At 33.5% G+C, this 22,467-nt stretch overlaps 3 protein-coding genes across 4 annotated transcripts; 1 reads left to right on the top strand and 2 right to left on the bottom strand.

Annotated features, from left to right (window-relative positions):
• The first annotated feature begins 58 nt into the window (after positions 1–58).
• Positions 59–3,499, top strand: LOC100249262 (uncharacterized). The gene is made up of 7 exons (XM_002282718.5): positions 59–370; positions 474–584; positions 952–1,020; positions 1,282–1,413; positions 2,650–2,727; positions 2,819–2,941; positions 3,024–3,499. Exons 1-7 carry the CDS (start codon positions 158–160, stop codon positions 3,210–3,212), a joined length of 915 nt encoding a protein of 304 aa, XP_002282754.1. The 5' UTR covers positions 59–157; the 3' UTR covers positions 3,213–3,499.
• A 2-nt stretch (positions 3,500–3,501) lies between these two features.
• On the bottom strand, positions 3,502–9,350 carry LOC100266357 (probable protein arginine N-methyltransferase 1). 2 transcript variants are annotated; one of them, XM_059740746.1, is made up of 9 exons: positions 8,932–9,350; positions 8,408–8,496; positions 7,454–7,609; positions 6,487–6,550; positions 6,209–6,351; positions 4,748–4,835; positions 4,445–4,560; positions 4,187–4,337; positions 3,502–3,916 (listed from the first exon to the last, which is right to left on the bottom strand). In XM_059740746.1, the coding sequence occupies exons 1-9, from the start codon at positions 9,215–9,217 to the stop codon at positions 3,711–3,713; spliced, it is 1,299 nt and encodes a 432-aa protein (XP_059596729.1). In that variant the 5' UTR covers positions 9,218–9,350; the 3' UTR covers positions 3,502–3,710. The 2 variants fall into 2 exon arrangements, with proteins under 2 accessions (XP_059596729.1, XP_002282760.1); XM_002282724.5 differs by having other exon boundaries at positions 8,486–8,496; positions 8,932–9,349.
• Positions 9,351–10,255: 905 nt separating this feature from the next.
• LOC100244094 (uncharacterized) lies at positions 10,256–19,368 on the bottom strand. Its single transcript, XM_002282743.5, has 16 exons — positions 19,096–19,368; positions 18,905–18,954; positions 18,695–18,755; positions 18,507–18,602; positions 18,271–18,420; positions 17,245–17,376; positions 16,158–16,285; positions 15,605–15,647; positions 15,105–15,188; positions 14,863–14,904; positions 13,785–13,855; positions 12,055–12,108; positions 11,838–11,943; positions 11,662–11,730; positions 11,415–11,558; positions 10,256–10,691 (listed from the first exon to the last, which is right to left on the bottom strand). Exons 1-16 carry the CDS (start codon positions 19,255–19,257, stop codon positions 10,554–10,556), a joined length of 1,530 nt encoding a protein of 509 aa, XP_002282779.2. The 5' UTR covers positions 19,258–19,368; the 3' UTR covers positions 10,256–10,553.
• Between the last annotated feature and the right edge of the window lie 3,099 nt (positions 19,369–22,467).

The raw sequence follows: 22,467 nt of genomic DNA on the forward strand, positions 1-22,467 counted from the left end.
AGTTGGGCCTCGTCAGCCAATCAAAAACATAGAAGCACGTCACCACCTAAGATAATTAAACGACGTCGTTTTATTTAGCAGTTATTAGCAGAGAGTGTCGATCACTTCACCATTTGAATGCTGATACAATCCCGTCTTCCTCGAGACTAGAGAGAAGATGATGAAGATGAAGATGAAGACGATAATTGTATTGGTTTTCTCAATACTGGTGATCTCAACATGGCTACAAGTCTCTCACTGTTCGAAGAAACCGGTGGGAGTCGCCAGAAGAGACGACATACCATACATCAAATGCCAGGTCTGTGAAAAGCTGGCAGCGCAGTTGTACCACCAAGTGGAGAAGAAACAAGCCCAGATCTCTCCCAAGAAGGTGATTTTATCATCTGGGTTCCTCTCCAATTTAGATTTATGGTACTGGGTATTCTTTTTTTCATTGAATTTGATTTGGTCTCTAATGCTTTTATTGGGGTCAGATCTCGGAGTTTGAAATCATTGAGATATCGGAGAATGTCTGTAATTTGAAGAAGGAGGAAGCGGATTGGATTTTGCGGATTGACATTGTAGAACAAGGAGACAAGTTGAAGGTAAGAACGATGCGTTTGACTTGGGTTTGATGTTTTTGCCTCTTCTTGATTGTTGTGGATGGTTTTCATGGAATAAGTTTAGAAAGAGTGTATCTTTCATCAATTGAATCATAAGTTACAGTTATTCATTGATGAGTTTGAAGATTGCTTCCCAAATTCTAAGTGACAACAACCTTTCTAGTATTATGCAATTGCCTCCAATCAGTATCCTTTTTGATTGTTTTCTTATCCTTGAAGTTCATCATGTGCTCCTTCTCAGTGGTGGGATTAAATGATGTTCTTTAAATAGTTTGTCACCATTTTGAACACAAATTGTGTAGTTTAATGCCTCGGCCTCTTTTCTTATATCATTCTGGTCTATTTCCAGCTGGTTGAACAAGACTCTGAAGGGCAGTGCAATTCAGAGTGCAAGACAATTGAACGAGCTTGTCAAGAGGTAAGGCATTGGTACTTATTCTGTTTTTACTTGATGGCAAGTCAATTGATTCCCTGAATAATTCTCTGTTCAAAGGAACCTATCGCTCTTTTGAGGATGTCAATTAGACAGAACTCGACACGAAATGGCAAACGTCTCTACTTCATTTTCTATCTTCTCATATATTGTGGTTGAACACTCAATTGTTATTCTTTGTGGTTTGTTCAGTCAATCTAAATGCTAAATGTGTCGTATATAAGTTTTTACTTGTGGATATTGCAGGTCATGGGGTATTCTGACACCGATGCTGCTGAATATGTTTATAAAAACAAGCCTCAGATCGATTCATTGGTGAATTATCTTTGCAAGGATCTTACTAAAGCATGCAGCGCATCACCACCCCCAGTCCCTAAGGTAACAACATTTTGATACTTCAAGCTACCTGTTTTTTATGCACAATATTTGGATCTTTGAGGGGTCATTCTTTTACATTTATATTACGTGGATCAAAATTGGATATTTTGCTTTACAAGAAAGATGTAGAATACCTAAAGTGCTTCATACATTATTGAACAGGGGAGATATGTACTGTGACATGTAGCTTTTCATCTTTTTCACATGTCATACTAATCTTTGGTTGTAAAGAGAAAAATCTCCTTAAAAAACAAAAATGTGAAAAAAAAAAAAGGAAAAAAAACAAATAGTATGTTTTGACAACCTATTGAAAGTGGTGTCTTGGAATGCTTTCAATGCTTCCTCAGATATATAAACAGGTTGTCTTGGATTGTTGTATATTCAACATAGAGACATGCTACTTTCAGATTCTTTAATTGTTGAAGGAAATGGGTATTGATGCCTGATGAAGGAAAATTCGGCCACAAAACTCATATAAAGGAAAATGGTTGCCAATAATGTTTCTTGTTGAATACATTTGATTTTTTATTAAACCATATCACAGAATGGCTGTAGCATGTTGCCTGAAAGGATACAACTATGCTCACTAACCAGCACATTTGAAAGCTAGGACCGCTTAGAACCCCAGAGCATATTTAATTGGAAATGAAAACTTGTGTTTACAGGGGGAGGAAAAAGGATCTTGATATTCAGGGAAAAGAAAGCCAGAAGAAAAATGAAATATTCAGACTAGATGATCTGTGCTGGTATAACTGTCTCACTCAATGAATGGAGCATCTCTTTTGGGTAGAAAGTCTCTCTGAATGAGCCAATGAATTAGCCAATCATAGAGAACCCAAGAAAAATCATGGGAAAAAGGTTGCACACTGTCTTTACTCTTTTCCAGTGGGCAAACCTTGGAACTCCCCATAGCCCACTTGACCCTTCCTGGGAAAGTTGTCTCTATAACCAAAATTATACACTACCTCTATTGAGCAGCTGGGGTGGGGTGCTGCCAATGAGTAAGGAATATTGATCTGAACAACATATTAAAAATGAATTTTTTGTAATTGTTTCTCATATTTCAACTTGTCTTTTCTTCGTATGATGATGATGATGATGTACTTTGGACATATATCGAGAAGATCATACTATTCGAGATTCACAAACTTGTATGGATAGCCAAATCATCTTAAGCAGCTGATGCTTGTGCTTGAATTTTATACTTGCTGACCTCTCTTCTTTCCTCTGGCTCAGGATAGAACTCCAGGAGAACCTTTTGTTCCCAAATCACTCAAAGAAGCTGAAATGGAAAAGATAATGAAATCCATGGAGGTGATTATCCTTTAATTGCTTCTTAAACAGAATTCTTATCATTGCTTTACATCAATTTTGGTATTATATATCATACTCAACCATGGTTCAGGGAATGCCTGGAGCACCTGGCATGAAAATGTATTCAAGGGAAGACTTGATGAACATGCAAAATTTTGGAGATGAAGATGCGGACGATGATGATGATGATGAGCCACACTTTCCATCGAAATTGGTATCGCAGGAACTTCCATTCAGGCTGTAGTTTAGATAAGAATTCATCCAGTTCTCTAATCAACAAAACATTTTTCCTACAGGGAAAGAATTTGAGAGCAAAAGAAAGCACGAAGCCAGACTGGAAACATACTGTCACCAAAGGAATCAAGGAGACAGGGCAGGCATTGAAAAGGCATGCTAGCAGAGTCTCAAATCAGATTCGGCAATGGTGGAGAGGAAAGATAACCAGTTCAAAGAAGAATTCAAAAGCCCACAAGCCAGAGCTCTAGGAGCATAGAATGGACACCATTGTGGGAACACCCTGAAAAGCCAAAGCTTTAAGAGTCCGTGCGGCACACCATTCTGCTGATATTCTTGAGATCTGTCTACCGTGTTATTGTAATGTTAGGCATTTACACGCTCAGAAGTTTTGACTGTAGGTATTGAGAACAAGATGAAACCCATCTTGTGAAACTTTTGATGTGTAATCCCGGGGAATTCTGATGCACTTTATCAAAAACCAAGAAAAAAAAAATGTGCCATATAAAACACTGAACCAAGAGTTGCAAATGATCAAGATTCAGAGCCAAAAATTTCAGCATTACATTTCAATAACCATTAGTGTTTGTGTGAAAACTCAAGTTACAGTTACAACGATGATACACCTTTTTCAATATAATGATAATTGCTGCTCAAGCATTTAAATAGGAAACAAATCATGTTTCTGGCAGACTCTTTGCGATCTTGCAATGGCAAAAAGCATTGGCTATGGAGCAATCTCCAACAAACTAACGCATCTTGTAATATTGAGTTCTTGAGACCTGGCAACGCTGACCATTGAAGGAATATTTGATCATTATATCAACGTCACGAGGATTCTTCTTGTTCTGGGCCACTGTCATGCTCCCAACAACTGTCTCCCCTTCGCATATGGTTAGCACATCTTCCAGATACAGGACTGTTTGTTTCCAATGTGTAGCCCGTGATCTTGGCCCTGCACGGTAGTTTAAATTCTCAAAAACAATATTGACTAATTCCTATAAGAATATGGCAAGATTCAATACTTATCCATCAGTCATCTATGTTAGTATGTTGGTCTGGTTCTAATGGGCTTCATTATATTCTCTCTTCCCAGTTCAAAAGATTGATCAAAGAGCAAGTAGGGAAGACCCAGCCCAATGTCACCAAGACAAACTAGAGTGACCAACATGTTCAATTTGGGTCATAATAAAAATATGTAATAAAGGTGTAAAAAGAAATGAACCTGTGGAGAAGCCTGTCAATTTATGACACTTGGTAAATGATACATCAAAATATGCTACAAGAGCATGGATGTAATCATCGCGTGATGCCACAAGCTTAAAAGGAGCTGTGAAGGAAGCATCCCCAGGAGCCATTTTAGAGATGTCCATAGTCTGAATGAGGGGATAAAACAATGCATGTCAGCCAAGAAGAGAAATAATAAGTTGAGAAAACAAAAATTAAATTTAACTTAATAACTAAATGAATATACATTTCACACCTTGAGTAACTGGCAGTTTGTGACGATCTGATTCTGATCAACTGTGTCCACAAGTGGTTCCATCATTGCTTGCTTCTTGATACAGCTCATGTCAAAGCCATACACACTGTTCCAAACTGAACAGACAAGAATGCCAAAAAGAAGAAGGCAACAAAGTGCAATTCAATGACAAGCAATTTCGGTCTCATCCATGATGGCAGTTTGACATGGGTTAGAAAGTTCATCTTTCCCACACATAAAAACATAGACAGAATGAGAAAAATATTCTACTCAAATGTATTTTAAAAATCTCAATAGGCTCACATTCAATCTTGTCTTCTTTGTACTCCGCATCCTCAATGGCTGTCAAATAGAGAGATGCTTTGTCTGGCAGCACAATACCATCATTCACCTGTAAAAAAGCAAAGATAATTAGAAAAAAAATCACACAAAAATAAACTTGAGTATAACATAAGGTTCCAACAGTGGCACAACCCAAAATCACAATGTGAAACTCTGAGCATATGACCACTAATCCAGCAGTACAACCCCTATGCTATTACTTTAAGATTACTTAGTCTTATTTTTTCATAAAACCAAAAGGAAAATAATCAATTTTCTGAAGTTCTCATCCAAATTGCTTCTCCTATAGACACAATGATATACAATAGGGTATTTATCCACAATGTCTTGTAGCAGAAGCAGTTTAGCTAAGCATTTTGGTATTTGTAGCATCATTCAAAACAAAGTGACACCATGAAATTTAAAAGTTACAGAAAATTGCTTAGAAGTTTCAGAACATTCTAATGCTATATAATGGTGTTCATAAACCTTACTAAAGGTAGCCTAACATAGCCAGTGTAGTTAAATGCCAACAGCTAAAATGACTAAGCCTTTTATCAGGTCCAGGTCCAAGTGACAGAGTTCTTGGCACTCACCGACCTTTCCAAACCATTTCCTCGGCCACCACTTACTCAATGTAAAACAAATTTTCAGCTGGCCGAGCTCACCTAAACAGGGTAAGAAGGAATTTTATGATTTGACATGATTCCCTATGTCCAATTTAATTGTGACTTAAGGTAAACCTAGAGTCCAGTCACTGAACCTCATTAAGCACTCTATTTTGGATATTAGCTCGAGGAGCAAGTTCAACAAACCAAAAATCAACAGATCCCACCAATAAGATTTACCTGGCAAAAATTTTGGATGAATCTTTTTTCTTTCTCATGTACAGATAAAATCAGAATCATGGCAAATACTCAAACACATAATCTCACAGCTAAATCTGGGTTGTTTAAAAGCCATAAAACATATAATCTAGCATTATTATGAAATTTTTTTAATAATATGTTGATAATATTGATGAGCATGATTGCAGGTTTACAAATCATATAGACTAAAGTTCTATGTCAGCTGATAAACATTCGTAGTGAGGTCCAAGGACTCTGTTTACAATCCGTCAAGCACAAAACAAAATATTGGAAATCATACTCCACATTTTCCCTAAGCATTGAGGCGTGGCTTGTATGCATTCCACCCCAACTAGAAGAAATGGTTTGAAAATTAAACCAAACATAATAAATACAAGCTATGAATGTGATTCATCAAAATCACCTCTGAAATACAGGAATTAGAAACAAATGCCTCCATAATGTTTTCCAAAGAAAATCGACAACATTAGGGAAGGGAAATCAATTTGGGACACTGGCACAAAATCAACTACTCTTAAAATCCAAGAGAAAGTGCAAAGTATAGATTTGTCATGTAAATGAAACCTGAACTTACAAGCCATTTATCACGAGCATATAGGACTGTATTTAACATATTCTCAAACAACAAAAAGTAGCCCATCCATTCTGATATAATGATATCCACTTGAGCAACAGGAAGAACAATTTCTTCAACCTTTCCTTTCATAACTGTTATAACTGTAACAATAAAATTTTATAAAATAAAATAAAAATTGTTAGCAGATTCTGAAGACACAACAAGTGAATTGGTCAAGATGGAATACCAAAGTAAATGAATCAGAAACAGTAACATATGGACAATAATAGCCTCACCATCAGAAAATCCATTTACTTCAACAATCTCTTTTGCCATGTCAGCCATATGGGAACACTCAACCTGGAATTTGAGTGTTAATAAAATCAACAATTTATTCCTTTGAGAAGATGACCAATAACAAAATTGCATTACCAAGAAAATCATTATGGTGAACATAATAACTGCATACATTTAAGTCAAAGTACGCTAATATTAAATGTGATAATTGTCATTAATATTAACATCTTAGTCCAAGAAATATAGCTAGAAAATTGATCAGACTAAAAAATAAAAAATAAAAACCAAACTTATAGCTTACATTAAGTAATAAAGGATTAATCAACATTCAGCATCCTCCATGTCAATAACTAAATCAAAGAAGGCTACCTACTACAATTTATGATTCCATCAAAGCATCAACAAAATAAATATATTGTTTAAAGTGCTATGGATTAGATAGTACTCTACCAGCCCTTGAGGCTTGGCTCAAATGGTAAAGGTTTGGGATGGATTTATGGTAGGTTCCAAGTTCAAGTCCCAATGGGGACCCCCAAAATAAAAATTAAATTAAATATCAAACGCAAAATATTACTCTACTAGACCACTTATTTCACTTATTTCAAGTACTTTTTCCTTGAAGTCAGAGATGTATGCAACAGTTGAGTGACAAAATGAACATCTAAAAATGTTCAGTTATAAAGCAAAACTTTACCCATATTCTTATGAGTTATGATTTCAAGCTATAAGGTACACTGAAACTATGGCAGATAATAAGAAGAAAAGGGAAAAAAAATTGCAGCTAATATGCATAACTCCACAAAATTTCTTAAACATCACAACATGACATATGGCATGGTTTTGTTCTCATGTTCCAAATTGCTTGCAGATAAAAATGTAATAGTTGCAGCAGTTATCACAAGGAATTGATACAATGAAAATTTTTCTTCCAAGTGCATCATGGGGTGAGAAAAGTAAAGCACCTACCGCATAAACATGTTTTGCCCCTGCCTTTGCACAAAAGAGGGACAGAATTCCAGTCCCTGCTCCCACATCAAGGACTACTTTGTTCTTGAACAGAAACTTATTCTTATAAATGACATTTTGATAGGTCTTAGTTCTCACAACATCCTTCAACATTTCCTGCAATCGAAGGAAGTCAGAAGAATATCTTCTTGAACTTTTACAGGAATGGTTAAACATTCATATCAGAAGGTAGCAAACTGGTTAAAGAAACATTGAAAGACATCGATATATTAAAAGTCAAAACAAAAACATTATTCTCGGAATCAAGCAAATACACTTACAGCATCAAATATACATAAAAACCAAACTCAATTCTCACTCAGGAAAAAGAAATACATAATAATCGTACACTAGTTCTCTTCTGACAGTCAGGAGAAGGGGGAGGAGCAGTGGGGATACAGCTCTCATTGCATGAGGTTACCTTTTTTCCCTGATTGGTGGAGCGAATTTTGTTGCAGCTCCAGGGGCAGATCATGTTCTTTTCCAGGTTTTAAGGTGCTTCAATTGGTCCATGTTTGGGGTGTTTCCTAGTTATGGGAGTTCCTGCTGGGGGCAGTCCAGCTTTCAAGGGGTGAAGGGGATTCTTCTGTTCCCTCCTCTTTATTGCTTTCCTTTTGGCATAATTTGTATACTTTGTATGTGCTTTGATGCATCATTTTCAAAGCGATTTTTATATATTCTCTTAATTTACCTATCAAAAAATAATAGTACACTAATTGTAAGCAGGAATAGTCATTAATTTGAGAAATAGGGGATTATTCCACCGGAAACGATTAAAACTAGAAGAACTACAATGGGGGAAACTGCATTAAAGAAAGAGGCCATACGGTCATATCACACTAATTCCTAGAAGAAATTATTCATACATTTCATCTAAAATATGTCAAAACACCACGAAACAAAAAACTGAACTACCACTGATATCATATAGTTATAAAAACTATGCATAACCGAAGTTATAGAAAAGCTTAACATCCAAAGCGGCACACTTACTTCATGAATACCTGCAAACACAGAGACACAAAAAGAACAAAAGAGTAAGTTTTTGCCTCCAATATGTACCAAAATAAAAGCAAAAAATTAATATTCATGAAACAGCATAGACCCAATATAGAATACACAGTCATTTCAACAAAACAACAAAAAAGAAATAGTAACTTAAAACTCAATAGAAAACTTGCTCATGCTGGTTTTGAAGAAATCAAATCATTCAATTTTTATCACCTAGGATCTGAAAAACAAAAACCTCGACTTGACTGGGCTTAACAGGAACATTTTTTTCTTCTCTCACACTATTTGAAAATCAAAACAATATAAAGCGTAAACCTATAAATAACTAAAGAGTGGAGTTTTAACACATCAAAATAAACAGCAGAGCATACTGATTCCCAAGATTCAGACTTTCATTTCCTCCCTTTACTCTGAAAAACGAGACGTACCGAAGTGAGAATAGGAGTCGAAGTAATAATCGGCGCTGGTCTTATCACTGCCAATGACGGAGTCGTCGAGCTCGAAAGATCGTGCAATGTCTTTATCAGACTCGCCAGGCTCGCACATCGTGTCATCAATGGCTTTGTCTTGGCCAATGGTGGACTCGTCTGCGTCGCACATAGGATCTTCGAGGTTGGAGCTCTCCGTCGCTTCTTCGATCTGTTCGTCCTCGAATCTGGTGTGCGTGCCTTGGTGGTGGTGGGGGTGGTGGCTGTGGGACTCTCGTCGAGCCATGAGTTGGCGGAGGGATTAGGGTTTTGCCGAGGTGAGACTTAGGGTTTTGTGGGTGGTTTGTGTGCTTGCCTCCGCAGTGGAGGACGGTGGAGTTGCGCGGCAGGGGTTTAGGATATACTCAACTTTTGGGGTTTAAAGTATTTGGGCAGTACCTTAGTGCCAAGCGTGACCATTAGGGAGGGAATCTTTACTGTTATGCAGAACAAACGGTGTCGTTTTGGCGAAACGACGCCGTATCCAAGCCAACCATTCCAGTGTTTACTTCTTATATATTTATTTTTGGAAAGACCTATCCACTTTAAAATATTCATATATGTATAGTGGAAGATAATCTCTAATATTTATATAATGTGTCAGATTCTTGAAAACAGTTTATACTGTCTTCTAATTTAAAAATCATTTTTAATGTAAAATAATTTTTTACAGCATTTTGAATTTTTTTTTTTGAATGATATTTTGATTAACAACTGAAAAATAGATCAATCTTTTGAAAACTTTTACAAAAAATACAAATTTTTATTAAAAGAATTCTACAATAAAAATTTAAAAAAATAAGGACTCATTTGATGATGTAGTTTTTAAATTTATCTTTTAAAAACTGCTTTTAAGTTAAAAGAAAAAAAACTAGTTTTTAAAAACAAATTTCAAAAAATATGGTTAAATGCTCATATATTTTTCTTTTATTTTTAAAAATTATTTACAAAGAACAATAGTTTCAAAATTTTAAAAACGGTTTTTTGTTTTTAAAAACAAAAAATTGTTTTTAAATCACCAAACACGCTCTAAAATCTTTCATCTAAATTTTTAAAATCTTTATGTAAAAGAAATTCCTACTTTGTACCATAGCTTTTCATATTCTGTATAAAAGTTTTCATATCTAGGAATAGAAAATTGGATGGAATAATCACATGTACATTTATGTGATGTGCTCGAATATATCTAATATATACCACATGAATTTCTTCATTCATTTTTTATGAAAACTTTTAACAAAATGGTCTATTTAACATTATGCCCATGTAAGATTGACATCACAGGTTTAGGGAATAAATCGAGAGAATAATGATTTTTATAATTTACCATTGAAAATAAAAACAAATTCTATGTTAGTGAATGTGTTAAAACTTAAAAGGCTTAAAGCATATACTATAAAAGCAATTATTTATAAATATTGCTTTTTTAGTAATTTGTTGCAATATTTTCAGGTGTTTGAGAGGGTTTGATTCAGCTGGGCAGCTGAAAGATTTGTAACTGATGCTTCAAAAGAGAAGTCGCTCATATACAGTCAACATTTTCTGGAGAGCCAGTTAGGTCATCAAGGACGCTGGGTGCTGAATTACTTGCCCTCTCTGCCATTTTCTGAATGAATAGAGGACTTGTCAAGCGGCCATGGTGATCCTGCCATTACGGCTTCAATCTCCCATGTCTCCCGAGGGACGTTCGTCATGTTCTTGCAACCATTGGAAGTAACATGCTAGCAATAGTGACAATGATAAAAGAAAGTATTAGCAAAAGAAGACTAAGAGAGAGAGAGGCAGGAAGTCATATTTTAAACCACAAAGACACTAGATTATCAATTTTGCAGGCCACATAATTGAACTTAAAATAAATGCATTGATGAGAAATATAGATAGCAATAATCAAGGACAAAATAAGGAAACTTGTCTAAGATAATTCAATCAAGAAATGCATCATCAAGGACTGGGTCAGAGTAGTGAGAAAAGGGTTGATGGCCTATAATTTAATTTTGAGGATATGGCACTACAGGAAGATTGATTGTGAAGATTTCCTGCAGCAGGCACCTAGTAGACAGAAAGATAATAGTATGGACAGAGGGATGATAGACACAGATTATCGCCTCTCATGTGGAATTTTAACTAAATCAAAGGAACCAGATGAGCACTGCCAAGCTTGTATGCAACTAACAAGATGAAGGCCGTTTTTTTTTAGTCAAAATATCTCTAACTTCAGAAAGTTTACAGATTCTCATTTCTAGAAATGAGAAACATTACAATGGAATTAATCTTTATAAAAATGTTTTTCAGGCTGAAATATTGAAAGCATCATTTTGCAGAATGGATGTCAAATGCAATAATACATGCACATATACATACATACATGCTTGTTCCCATATACATGTATAAATGGATTGATGGATAGATTTATATGTTGAAGAAGGGTTCAGAAAATACACTACCACATCGCTTTCAATTCGAACTCCACCAAAACTTTTAAATCTGCCAATTATTTCATGATTAAAGAACTTGGAAGTTTCCGAATTTTCCATTGCTGGAGCCAACAATGCATCAATAAAGTAGCATCCAGGCTCCACTGTTATCACCTATAACAAAAACTTAGGAGATGATGTTAAGGAGAGAAAGCAAGAGCATTCTAGTAAAATTAAAAAAAGAAGCACAAAAAAAAGGAGAGAAAATATTGCTAACCATGCCTTCCTGCAGATCTCTAACTGTGCGCAGAGACTTCAATCCAGGTTCTTTTGGTCTTTCTAATCCCTGCAAATCATTTCAATATTTCCATTTGCATCATGCAAATACAATATTATGCAAACATCTCATCATGACAAAGCAGGAAAGAGAGGGAGAGAGAGAGAGAGAGAAACCTCTAAGTAGCCTCCCGTATCATGAGTGTCAATACCCAGGAAGTGACCAAGACCATGAGGCATGAAAACAGCACCCAATCGCTTAACCATCATATCATCAACATCACTAAAAGCAAAAACCACAACATATATAAATCTAATTAATTTTTTCCTTCTCATGCTGGTGAGTGGTAATTAGGCTGCATGAAAAGAACACCATTGAGAAAGTAAAAAATACCCAACAACAATGCACCCTTTTTTCAAGGAGTCGAGAATAATTTTCTCTGCTAACCTGTGACAACATCATGAAATTGAGGATTAAAACGCACAGTTGCATGATCAAATAAGTTTTTGTCGCATTGACTAAGATCATCAATATAACAATTGGTTTTTGCTTATATTAAGAAGAAAATACTCTTCTAATTAATAAAAAGATATTTAGTTAGTCGTTAAATTATATAGATGGGAATATATAATTTCCTCCCTGGACATTGTCTAAGATGTGGAAGAATTAAGAGTCAATAAGTAAAGAGAACATGAAGAGAGCAAGTGTAATAACAAGAGGAAGCTTTTCTGCAAAGGCAGATTCTCAACTCCTAGGAAAGTGTGATCATGAGTAACAGTCTAACAGATAACACATTTATGCTGGCAGCAGCAGGAACAATTCTCACATTTTCCAAGAAACACATTTGATTTATATTTGTTAGTATGGTATACATTGTGGAACCTATCATAATAGCTTAAGCATTTAGAAAAGTTGGAAGCTTAGCATGGCATTAAACCTATGATTAATTAGATGTCTCAAATTCAAGTATCTCCTATTGCTACTGTCATCCTATATTTATTTGTAATTCATAAATACTGTTGCCTTGTCTCTACAGGTGTGGGTATGGGGCAACATGTGAAGGAAGGTGTTAGCTTGATATAAAGTATGAGCTTACATCCTAATAATTAAGCTTTTAGAAAAGTTGATAACTTAATCTAATCTGTTATCAAATTTACGGTTAACTAGCAGTCTCAAGTTCGAGTCTCTTGTACTGCTCCCATCTATATATCTATAATCTGTAACTACTGCTCCTACTACTACTTTCCTCATCTATTCATCTCTAATCTATTAATCTTGCTGATTTGTCTTTTCACATGCGGGTATAAGCTTTCAGGAAAGTTGGTAGTTTAACCAAATTCAATAGAAAGAAGATAATCTTTTAGGGTAAAAACCTTATTCATACTTCCTTGGTACCAATTTTTTTCTAAAACCACTTTTTCAAGTTTACAATTTCTTTTTCTATTAACATGTGATTTTGTTTAAACTTTTCAGCTAAACAAGCATTATTATTCAAATCTAATTGCTAATAGCTGCCTTTAGACTAAAACCTTATTCATACTTCCTTGGTACCAAACTTTTTCTAAAACCACTTTTTCAAGTTTACAATTTCTTTTTCTATTAACATGTGATTTTGTTTAAACTTTTCAGCTAAACAAGCATTATTATTCAAATCTAATTGCTAATAGCTGCCTTTGCTTTTTTGTATCCTTTCATCAAGTTTTTTTCACATAATTTCCAATTGAAGATACCCTTCTTCCTTGCACCTCCTTTTATTTCCTTTAATATTGCTGTTGTTCTTACCAATGTAGCCATGTTTTAGATCAATCAAAGGTTTCCTGATCCTTGTGAAACCATCAGGTTCCAGTCAAGCTCAATTCAACCCACCCAAGTCTTACTCATACTATTTCAGATCAGCCAAATGAACCACATTTTTGCAGCTTGGATTTCCATCCTATCTATATCATATTCCATCACATGATTACCACAGTTTTTGTTCAATGAAACATTCCCTAGAGATTAAATAAAATATAAAAGACTAAAAGAAAACCTATCAAAAATAAAAGAATAAAAGAAAAAACTCATGATCAACACAACGAAAATATACAAAAAGATGTATTGATTCTAGTGGAATCCAGTATTACTTGTGCATGTCTATCCAGTTAACTCCAGGTTTCATTGCAGATATTACTGTGTTGTGAGCCTGAAGGACAGCCTGCAAAATATAATAATTATAAACAGGACACTAAGTAATTAAAAAGGCTATGAAACATTAAACCTGAGCATATGTGCAAGTGGTGCACAAGAAAAGAAAGTTTAAGTTCACTCAGGGTATACTTTGTATTGGAAATGATATATATATATATATATATATATATAAATGCAGTTTTTTAGTGATTTTAATTAATAATTAGTTATTGATAATTATGCAAGAAACTAGGTTCTAGAAAGAAGCTACTGTGGTACTGTAGCAAGTTTTCATGCTTTTGGTTGCAAATCCTAGGGCTATCATCTCTCTCTCTCTCTAATGTTCTTCTCTCTGGTAATCATCATGCCCCCACACACAATCATATCACACATTTGTTTGCAAATCCAAGGGCTATCATCTCTCTATCTCATCTAATTCTTCTTCTCTCCTGCAATCAACAACCCCACCCACCAACCCCCCACCCCAAAAAGAAGAAGAAAAAGCTTAATATGCCTTTGTTTGGAAATCCTAGGTTGTTACCTCTGTCTCTGATTTTATTCTTTTCCCCCTACTCTCAAGCAATCACAACTCCACACCTACCACCCCCAAACAAAGAAAAGGATAATACACACACACACATTATACCTCTGCTCAAAAATTAGGGTTTCGAGTTTATATGAAGGTGTTATAAACATCTGTTTCTGTTATTAACATTGAACTAAGAATTTGCAGTTTAATGACATTGTGTGGCAATCCTTGGGTTGCCTAGCTACTCTCTCTAAATATCTTCTTCTTCTCTCAAGAAGTCACCCCATTAGTCCTCTAGAGAATCTTTCCCCTTGTATCTAGACATATTTCACCATTTTCTCTTGCAAGACAGCCCTCAGCCTAGAGGTTTTGAATGCCATCCTGCAATAGTAAGTGCATGCATGCATGTGCATATGACACATACATATTGGCACATAGTTTTAGTTAACTTCACACAGATAGAAACATGAGATCAACTGGATAAATGGATCACTGCTTGCACTTACATTATAGATAAGGCGCTGATCACTTGTAAACTTCCCATTCACCTGCACACAATTGAATGTACTTCGATATGAATTTCACCAAATGACTAAATCACACACATGCAAACAAATATTTATCTCACCCAATAGCATAAGCAAAAAATAATGTACTTTGGTGTCCTTATGATCATTGAGTACATATATTGTGCTCTCTGTGGACAAAGAAATGATATTCACAGCAATACATAACCATGTATACTCACGGGGAATGAACAAGTTATATCAGAACCATAAAAATGATATTCAGCTCCCATATCAAGCAATGCCATATCTCCGTCTTCAAAGGTCTGCATTAGACAGCATAAAATCAAACAATTTGAGCTTTGAACTTATCTTCAAAATATATATACATTTTCTAAACCCAGCTCTTAATAGATTAATTCATTTCTTGTGTCTCTCAACTGGAATGTCACAAAATTTTCAACCAAGCAAGCAACATTCTTGATGCAATCCTTGAAAAACAGCATAAAGCTCCAGGGCTCCCTGGCACTCAATAAGCATCTTATGAGGCCAAGCTTGTTCAAGCACATGCACGTGCACACACACAAAATCCCTTTTCTTATAAATAAAATAAAATTAAAAAACACAGATCAAGGTATACTCCTAATCCAGATAAACCATAAAACTATGTTTTTCTGGGGCATAAATCCAAGGTACAATTAGTGAAGGACATAAAATGACAAAAGCATTGAATCTACTGTACCCTGTCATTTGGAGCTGCTGCATGCCCATAATGAAGAACAGCACTGCAAAATGAAGCATTAGATATAAATTGTTAATTTTAAAAATATGTATCAACAAATACCCAAGTTAACAGTCAAAAAAATTTTCCAATAAAACATACTACACTCCTTTGTTCAAACAAGAAAGAGAGTTTCCAATTTACATACAAATGACAAGCTCAGCCTTCAAGGAAAAAAGGAAATGTTTCCGCCAAAACTCAGTCAATCTAGTTGGTATAACTCCAAATCAATATTCTAATCATTAGAAAAAATATAAGGTGAATATAATCAGCAGTATTCATTTCAACAACTTTGTACTAGGCTGTTACCTCAGTGGTTCACTGCGTACTCCTTTCCATGCATGGTTAAAACTAAAGAAGCCATTTCTAGCAACCTGTGAGGTGTGTGTGCATTTTTATTTTTTTTTTTGTGGGTATTTTTCATCAATAACTGGGCGTAAAAATTTTCATTCATTCGCAGCTACTAGAGCATTACATTTACAAAGAAATAGCAAAAATCTACAAAGAACCTCACCTATTTCCCCCAGTTGCACAAATACATGTGTATGAGCAGTGCCTACATCCTCCATACATGTAAGTGTGGTGAAGAAACATGCTTTCCAACTGATACTCTTTCATGCCAACTGTTGTTTTTCTCATAACCTGCTCAACATGCACAGTTTAGGTAGAAATATTATGTTATCACACTGTTCAGATAAGATAACAAGAAGACGTGTGCTCCTTTTTTGAAATATTTGTCAAGAAAAAAATGAGTTAACACTTGATTTCCAACAATAAAACAGCCAAAATTCCTCTTAACTTATTAAAGTTTCCCAAGACCATAATTAAATATTAGGAGCTCTCTTCAATGTCTACATCCACCATACATGTAAGTGTGTGAAGAGACATGCTTTCAGGTGATACTCTTACTTTCCACACTTGTTTATCTCACAACCTACTCAAAATGCACAATTTCAATAGTAATGGTAAGTTATCAGTATTCATATAAGAGAACAAGAAAAAAATGTTCTCTGTTTTCAAAATGCTCATCAAGAAAGAAAAGTAACACTTGATTTCCAACAAGAAGACAACCAAACTTCCTCTTTATTAAAGTTCACAACTTCAAAATTACTTTTGGGTGTTCTCCTATTTGTGAAAAAATCCACTTTATTAAAGTTCCTAACATCACAATTACTTCTGGGATTTCCAATTTTTGTTGGAGTGTGGGTGGGTGAGTGGGTGGATGGGTGTGTGAGTGTGGGAAACAATTGTGAATATGAAACCAGAGGTAATGAAGGAAAAAAAATGTGTTTATGAAAAATATTCCATTTGTAAATTGTTCCATGATCAGTACACCATCTAAGGCATTGGCACACAGGAAGTGGCATACAAACTAAGATACAGTCCCAACAGAATCAAAAGGCAGTTTTCACATGTAGAAAAAACTACCAAGACTCAAAATACATGAATGAGGATCAGAAAGAAACTTCCAAGAATAACATGCTGGTCAAATAATTGATTTACATGCATATTCAGACTAATATCTTAGAATAAACAAGCATATAAAAGAAATTCTTTGCTGAAGCTTGTTTGGGCAATGATACACTTTGACAATTAGTTACCTCAACATGAGCTTCAGAACTTATATCGTTGGCATACTGGATGAGAGCGAGCTCTAGGTCTGACTTAAAAACACGACATTCGGCTAGAATAGGATGCAAAGTATTTAAATCTGTCTTGAACTTCTCTATTCCCTGAACACAAGTAAGATCATTTTTAACTTACCATTCCTGTCCAGAGAAGATGGAGGTTTTTATCTGCCAAATAAAAACTTGAGAAGGATGCTTCTGAGCATGCATACAAGTAACCAAGGTGAACAATAATTGCAAGAATTGACATTGGGGATGAGAAGGAACAACTAGAAACCAAAAACCCTAAATTGTTTCCAGAATTAAATAAACAATAGAATCACAAACCTCTGATGCGTGTGTGGGCACAATACACGTAATCGTTTATATATATATATATATGGACAACAAAAAACAACTCCCCCAGCTTAAATCCTAAACCCCAACCAATCTACAAAATCAATGAACCCCATTGAACCTCCATCTATAAACAACCTAATCCATATAAAGAGATCACTTAAGAAAATAGATTTGAACATCTAATCCGACTACTCCTCACTTTGAAATGATCTTTGATTTCTCTCTTTCCAAATGGTTCAAAAAAATGCACAAAGTAGATGGTATTTTCTTCATTTTTTTTCTTTTCCTTTTAATAAGTAAATAAAATTTTATAAAATAGCTGGTGAAAATATAATTTCAAATATGTATATCAAGAAATGACTCAATACCCAAGTGGGCTGATATTTTGTCAAACAAAACATCCATCCCTCTCAATTTCATGGTAACAATTTCAACTTGACAATATTAACCACATCCTATAATGAAGCATACTAAGATATTCGGCACTCCATTCACCACTAAAGCCAGGATCTAGTACTGCTAACATAGCCATAAAATCACCAATTCCCGGGTGAAAGAGCTAGAAAATGTAATCAAAATAGATAACTTATTGAGAAATCACTCTCATCTGAAGGCATAAACAAATTATTTGTAGGGAGAAAAAGAGTGAGATATTGGAACCTCAAACTCTGCTGGTTTTGAGAAGTTATTGCTGTCAGTGTTAAGCCCGTGCAAAAGAAACAACAAAGGTTTTCCCTGTTCCTTGTACTCATCATGCAAAACTCCTGCAATCTCATCAGTATAGCAGACCTTGCTAACCATGTATCTTTCCTGCAAAAGAAACACGTAAACATGAGTAACAAGAAGAAATTTCATTTCAACCGCCTCAAACCAGCAAAGCATTCAAGTGAGGGCACCTTAAAGTATGATAAAGGTTTTATTTCTCCCAACCAAACAGCATACTCGGCAGGCAACCTAGGAGCAAACAGAATAGATTTCCCCGTTGCAATGTCCTCCAGAAAAAATAAAAATCAAAATCAAACTTAAAGGCTTTTAAATAAAGCTTCATCAGCACATGAAATGAAAATCAATCCAGTGAACTTACAATAGCACCATAGAAACCAGGCTCTCTGACGCCAAACAAGTATGCAAAATAGCTTTCTTGCCTATAAATCAAATCAACCATCAACAACATGAAATAAAATTGGTCATCGATTCGAACGCTGGCAGAGTCTCCTTAGCGACCGCATTACCACAACTCAAGTTGAATTCCAATTATATTTGAACAACAAGAGCCAAACCGATAATCAAGTACCTAAATAGTTCGGCGTGATCGGTGTCGTGCCGCGTTTGCTCCTCGCCTCCCTGCGAACCGATTGATGAAATCAACAAACCATCAGGAATCAAAATAGAGTGAAATGAACACTATTTTTGTCTCTAGAGAAAATTTTCTGGGAGAGAGAGAGGAGAAAAGGAAGAGGATTGGAAAAACGAAGAGAGCAGTACCTGGAGAAGAACGAAGCCGTGGAGAGGATGAGTTGACTCAGTGAGGTGTTGGAGGAGAGATTTAACGAGTTTGCCTCGGTTGATGGCGTGGAGCTCCATTGGCACTTCTGGAGGTGTGAGAGATGACGACGCCATGGAATTTGCTTCTCTGTGACTCTCCATCGACTGATGACAAGAGACGAATGTATACTCTGGGACCCTTGGCTGTGTGCCGGGAGAACGGATCGGGTCGACCAGAGTCTGGCATAATCCGTTTCTAATATAAAAATTAGAAAAATATTAGGCTTATGAAATAAATTGCTTTATATTTAGTAAAAATAAAACAAAATAATATTGGTTTCTAAAAGTTATAAATTTTGTTATAGTTAAAAACAGAAAATAAAAGTCAGTTAAAAAATGTCTTTGTGATGACCCATTTTTATTATTAGGGGTAAAACCGTAAATTAAAGTAAAATATAAAATTAATTAAATAAATTTAATAAAAGTATAAAGATCTTTGTCTTCGTTCAAAACTCTTTTGTACGAAAATTAGAGACATGAGATAACATAATAGGGTTAAAGATCTAAGGGTTTAAGATTTAGAGATCGGTTTGTTAGATAAGATTTTAATATCGAAATAAATAGATTAAAACAAAAAATAAAAATAGAATATTCTTAAAAAATAAAAATAAAAACGAACAAACTTTGGGAATAAGAATTTTATATAAACCACAAATTTAGAAAACTAATTAATCAAATTAAAATTTATTAAAAGCAATGATAATTATAATAATAATGTTTAGTTTTAAGTTAATAAATTAAATAAAATTTTAATTAAATTAAATTAGATTAGTATAATCTTAGAAAATGGGTTTGGGAAAGAGTTTTGAATTAATGACGGTAACTCATATTAATAGTATTAATATCTAAAATTCTTAGGAATGTCAATTTATAATTTTGTATAAATAGTCTATAGTAATAGTTATTTTCTTTTGTTACATTAGGTGAGGGGTAAATTATTCAGGATTAGTTTATTCGAGATCTTTGAGTACTTATTTAAGGTATGAGAAATTAATGCAAATATCGTAAAATAAAATAATTTTCATTTCATATGTTATTTTGAATTATGTTAAATGTTATTTTTGTATGTTAGAACGTTTTTCTTATATTCATAATAGAAAAATATAGAGATATTATGTTTTATAAGTTTGAATAAATGAAATAAAGCGTTTTACTCTTATTTGTTTGGTCTTAGTTAACACGATATAATAGTTGACTTTTCGATCTTATACAATAGTTGACATTTTGACCCATCAAAGGGATATAATAATTGAATTTTTAGTCATTATCAATAGAATATAATAGTTGATCTTTATATTTATTGATATGGGATAAAATTAATTTGAACCCCAACTTTTAGAGGTTTGGTCGGAGGTTACTAGTACTAGTAATGTTTGGTTACATTTACCTTAAAATAAACAAATTTGTAACTAGTCACCCATTTGTAAAGTCTCATCTAATTAGGTACCATTTGTTATTCGATAACCAACGTAAAAATATTTTTAATGCATTTGATTTTGATTTGATATGAAATTGCTTTAATATAAATAAAATGTTTTATTGAAAAAGTTTTGAATGTTTTAGCATGTTTGAACTTAAAGGCTTTTATAAAATATATATATATATACATTATATCTCATATAATGTAATTTAATTATTTATCTATACAATGTTTAAATATTATAATTTAATTATTGTTAGTTATTGTTTAAGTTTGGAGTTGTTTAGATTATAATACTTTGGTTATTGTATCAATTTTAAAGTTGAGATTTGAGAATTATAAAATTTTGTTTTACTATTTTGAACATAAATTTGGTAATTGATAACTTCAGTTAGGAGACTCAAGGTGTGAATTGACCTAGACAATCATCTTGTAACCGAAAGTTATCAATTACCAAATTTATGTTCAAAATAGTAAAACAAAATTCTATAATTCTCAAATCTCAACTTAAAACTAACACATAGACAAAAATGTTATTGTCTAAACAACTTTAATCCATAAATATAACATATATTATAAAATGACGACCTAATTTGGGATGGCTGCTGTGTAACACCCCAAATTAATTTTAAGGGCAAAATAGTAAATTAGAAATATAAATTAATTAAGTAAGTTTAATAAGTGTATAAAGGTTTTTTTGCATTAGAAGTCTTAAATATAAATTAGATTTTTCCAATTTCTATATAGAAACCCTTGTACATGACAACAAAGATAGAGAATGTAGGGTAACGTAGATTTGAAGATTTTGAGGTTTGGGGTTTGAATATCATATTTTTTATGTAAGATTCTAACCATTTGATTAATATTTTAGTTTTGTTTCGAATATCACAATCTATATTAGGGTTTGTTTATTTAATTTTTATATCAAAGGATTGGAATTTTATGAATGTAGATTGATTTATTGATAAAGATAGGAAAATTCTAAATATTCAATTGAATAGATCTAGATAAATAAATAAAAATAAGTAGAAGAAAATAAATCCTAGGTTTGAATGAAATATAATGGTAAGAAAAAATATAAAAATATATATATAAAGGTGAACATTAAGAGGATGTTTAGCAAAATTTAATATTTATTACTTAATGACTTAAATTGACTTTAAATTAAATTATATTGACTTAAAACTTATTACTTAATTCATACTTTTAAGTATTAAGATTATTTAATAAAATTAATTTAAAACTTACTCTAAATAATTAAATTAATACATTTATCCTCATAAATTATAATTACGGAAAATAGGGTCAAGTAATAGTGGAGTTCATAAAGTAGTAAAGAAGATCATAAAGGTAATTATGGTAAATGAAATTAAAAAGGTAAAGTGGAGATATTGATTAAGAATAAATTAATTGGTTTTACTTATTACTTAAAGTTGTTTTTTACTTTAAATCATGCTATTAAATTATTTTGTCAAAATATTAAGACATTTAAGTTATTAAGTTGGTTTACAAAATACCCACTAACTCAAAATAAATGTTTTTCTTTTTTTAACTATTATACCAAAATTGTTTATAAAAACAAAAGTAATTGAACATATTTTCTATATTTACATCAAATTTTAACTCAATTTAATGAAAATTAGTATTGATTTAAATTAAAAAGATGAATACGTCATTATTTTAATAGACTATTATATTTCCCTTCGTAAGTTTCTTTCCCTTCAGATCCAAGAACAAGAAAACTTTTTGTGGGGAGATTTTTACTTGATTAAAAGGAAGAAAAACTCTAATTATTTTAAGCATATAAAATTAGCTTTAGAAATTTCAGGAAAAAAAAACACACACTATAAATGCAAACCATGTTCCTTGTATATTTTTTTTTCTTTTTTTTT

Source organism: Vitis vinifera, chromosome 11, assembly GCF_030704535.1.
Source record: "Vitis vinifera cultivar Pinot Noir 40024 chromosome 11, ASM3070453v1".
NCBI lineage: Eukaryota > Viridiplantae > Streptophyta > Magnoliopsida > Vitales > Vitaceae > Vitis > Vitis vinifera.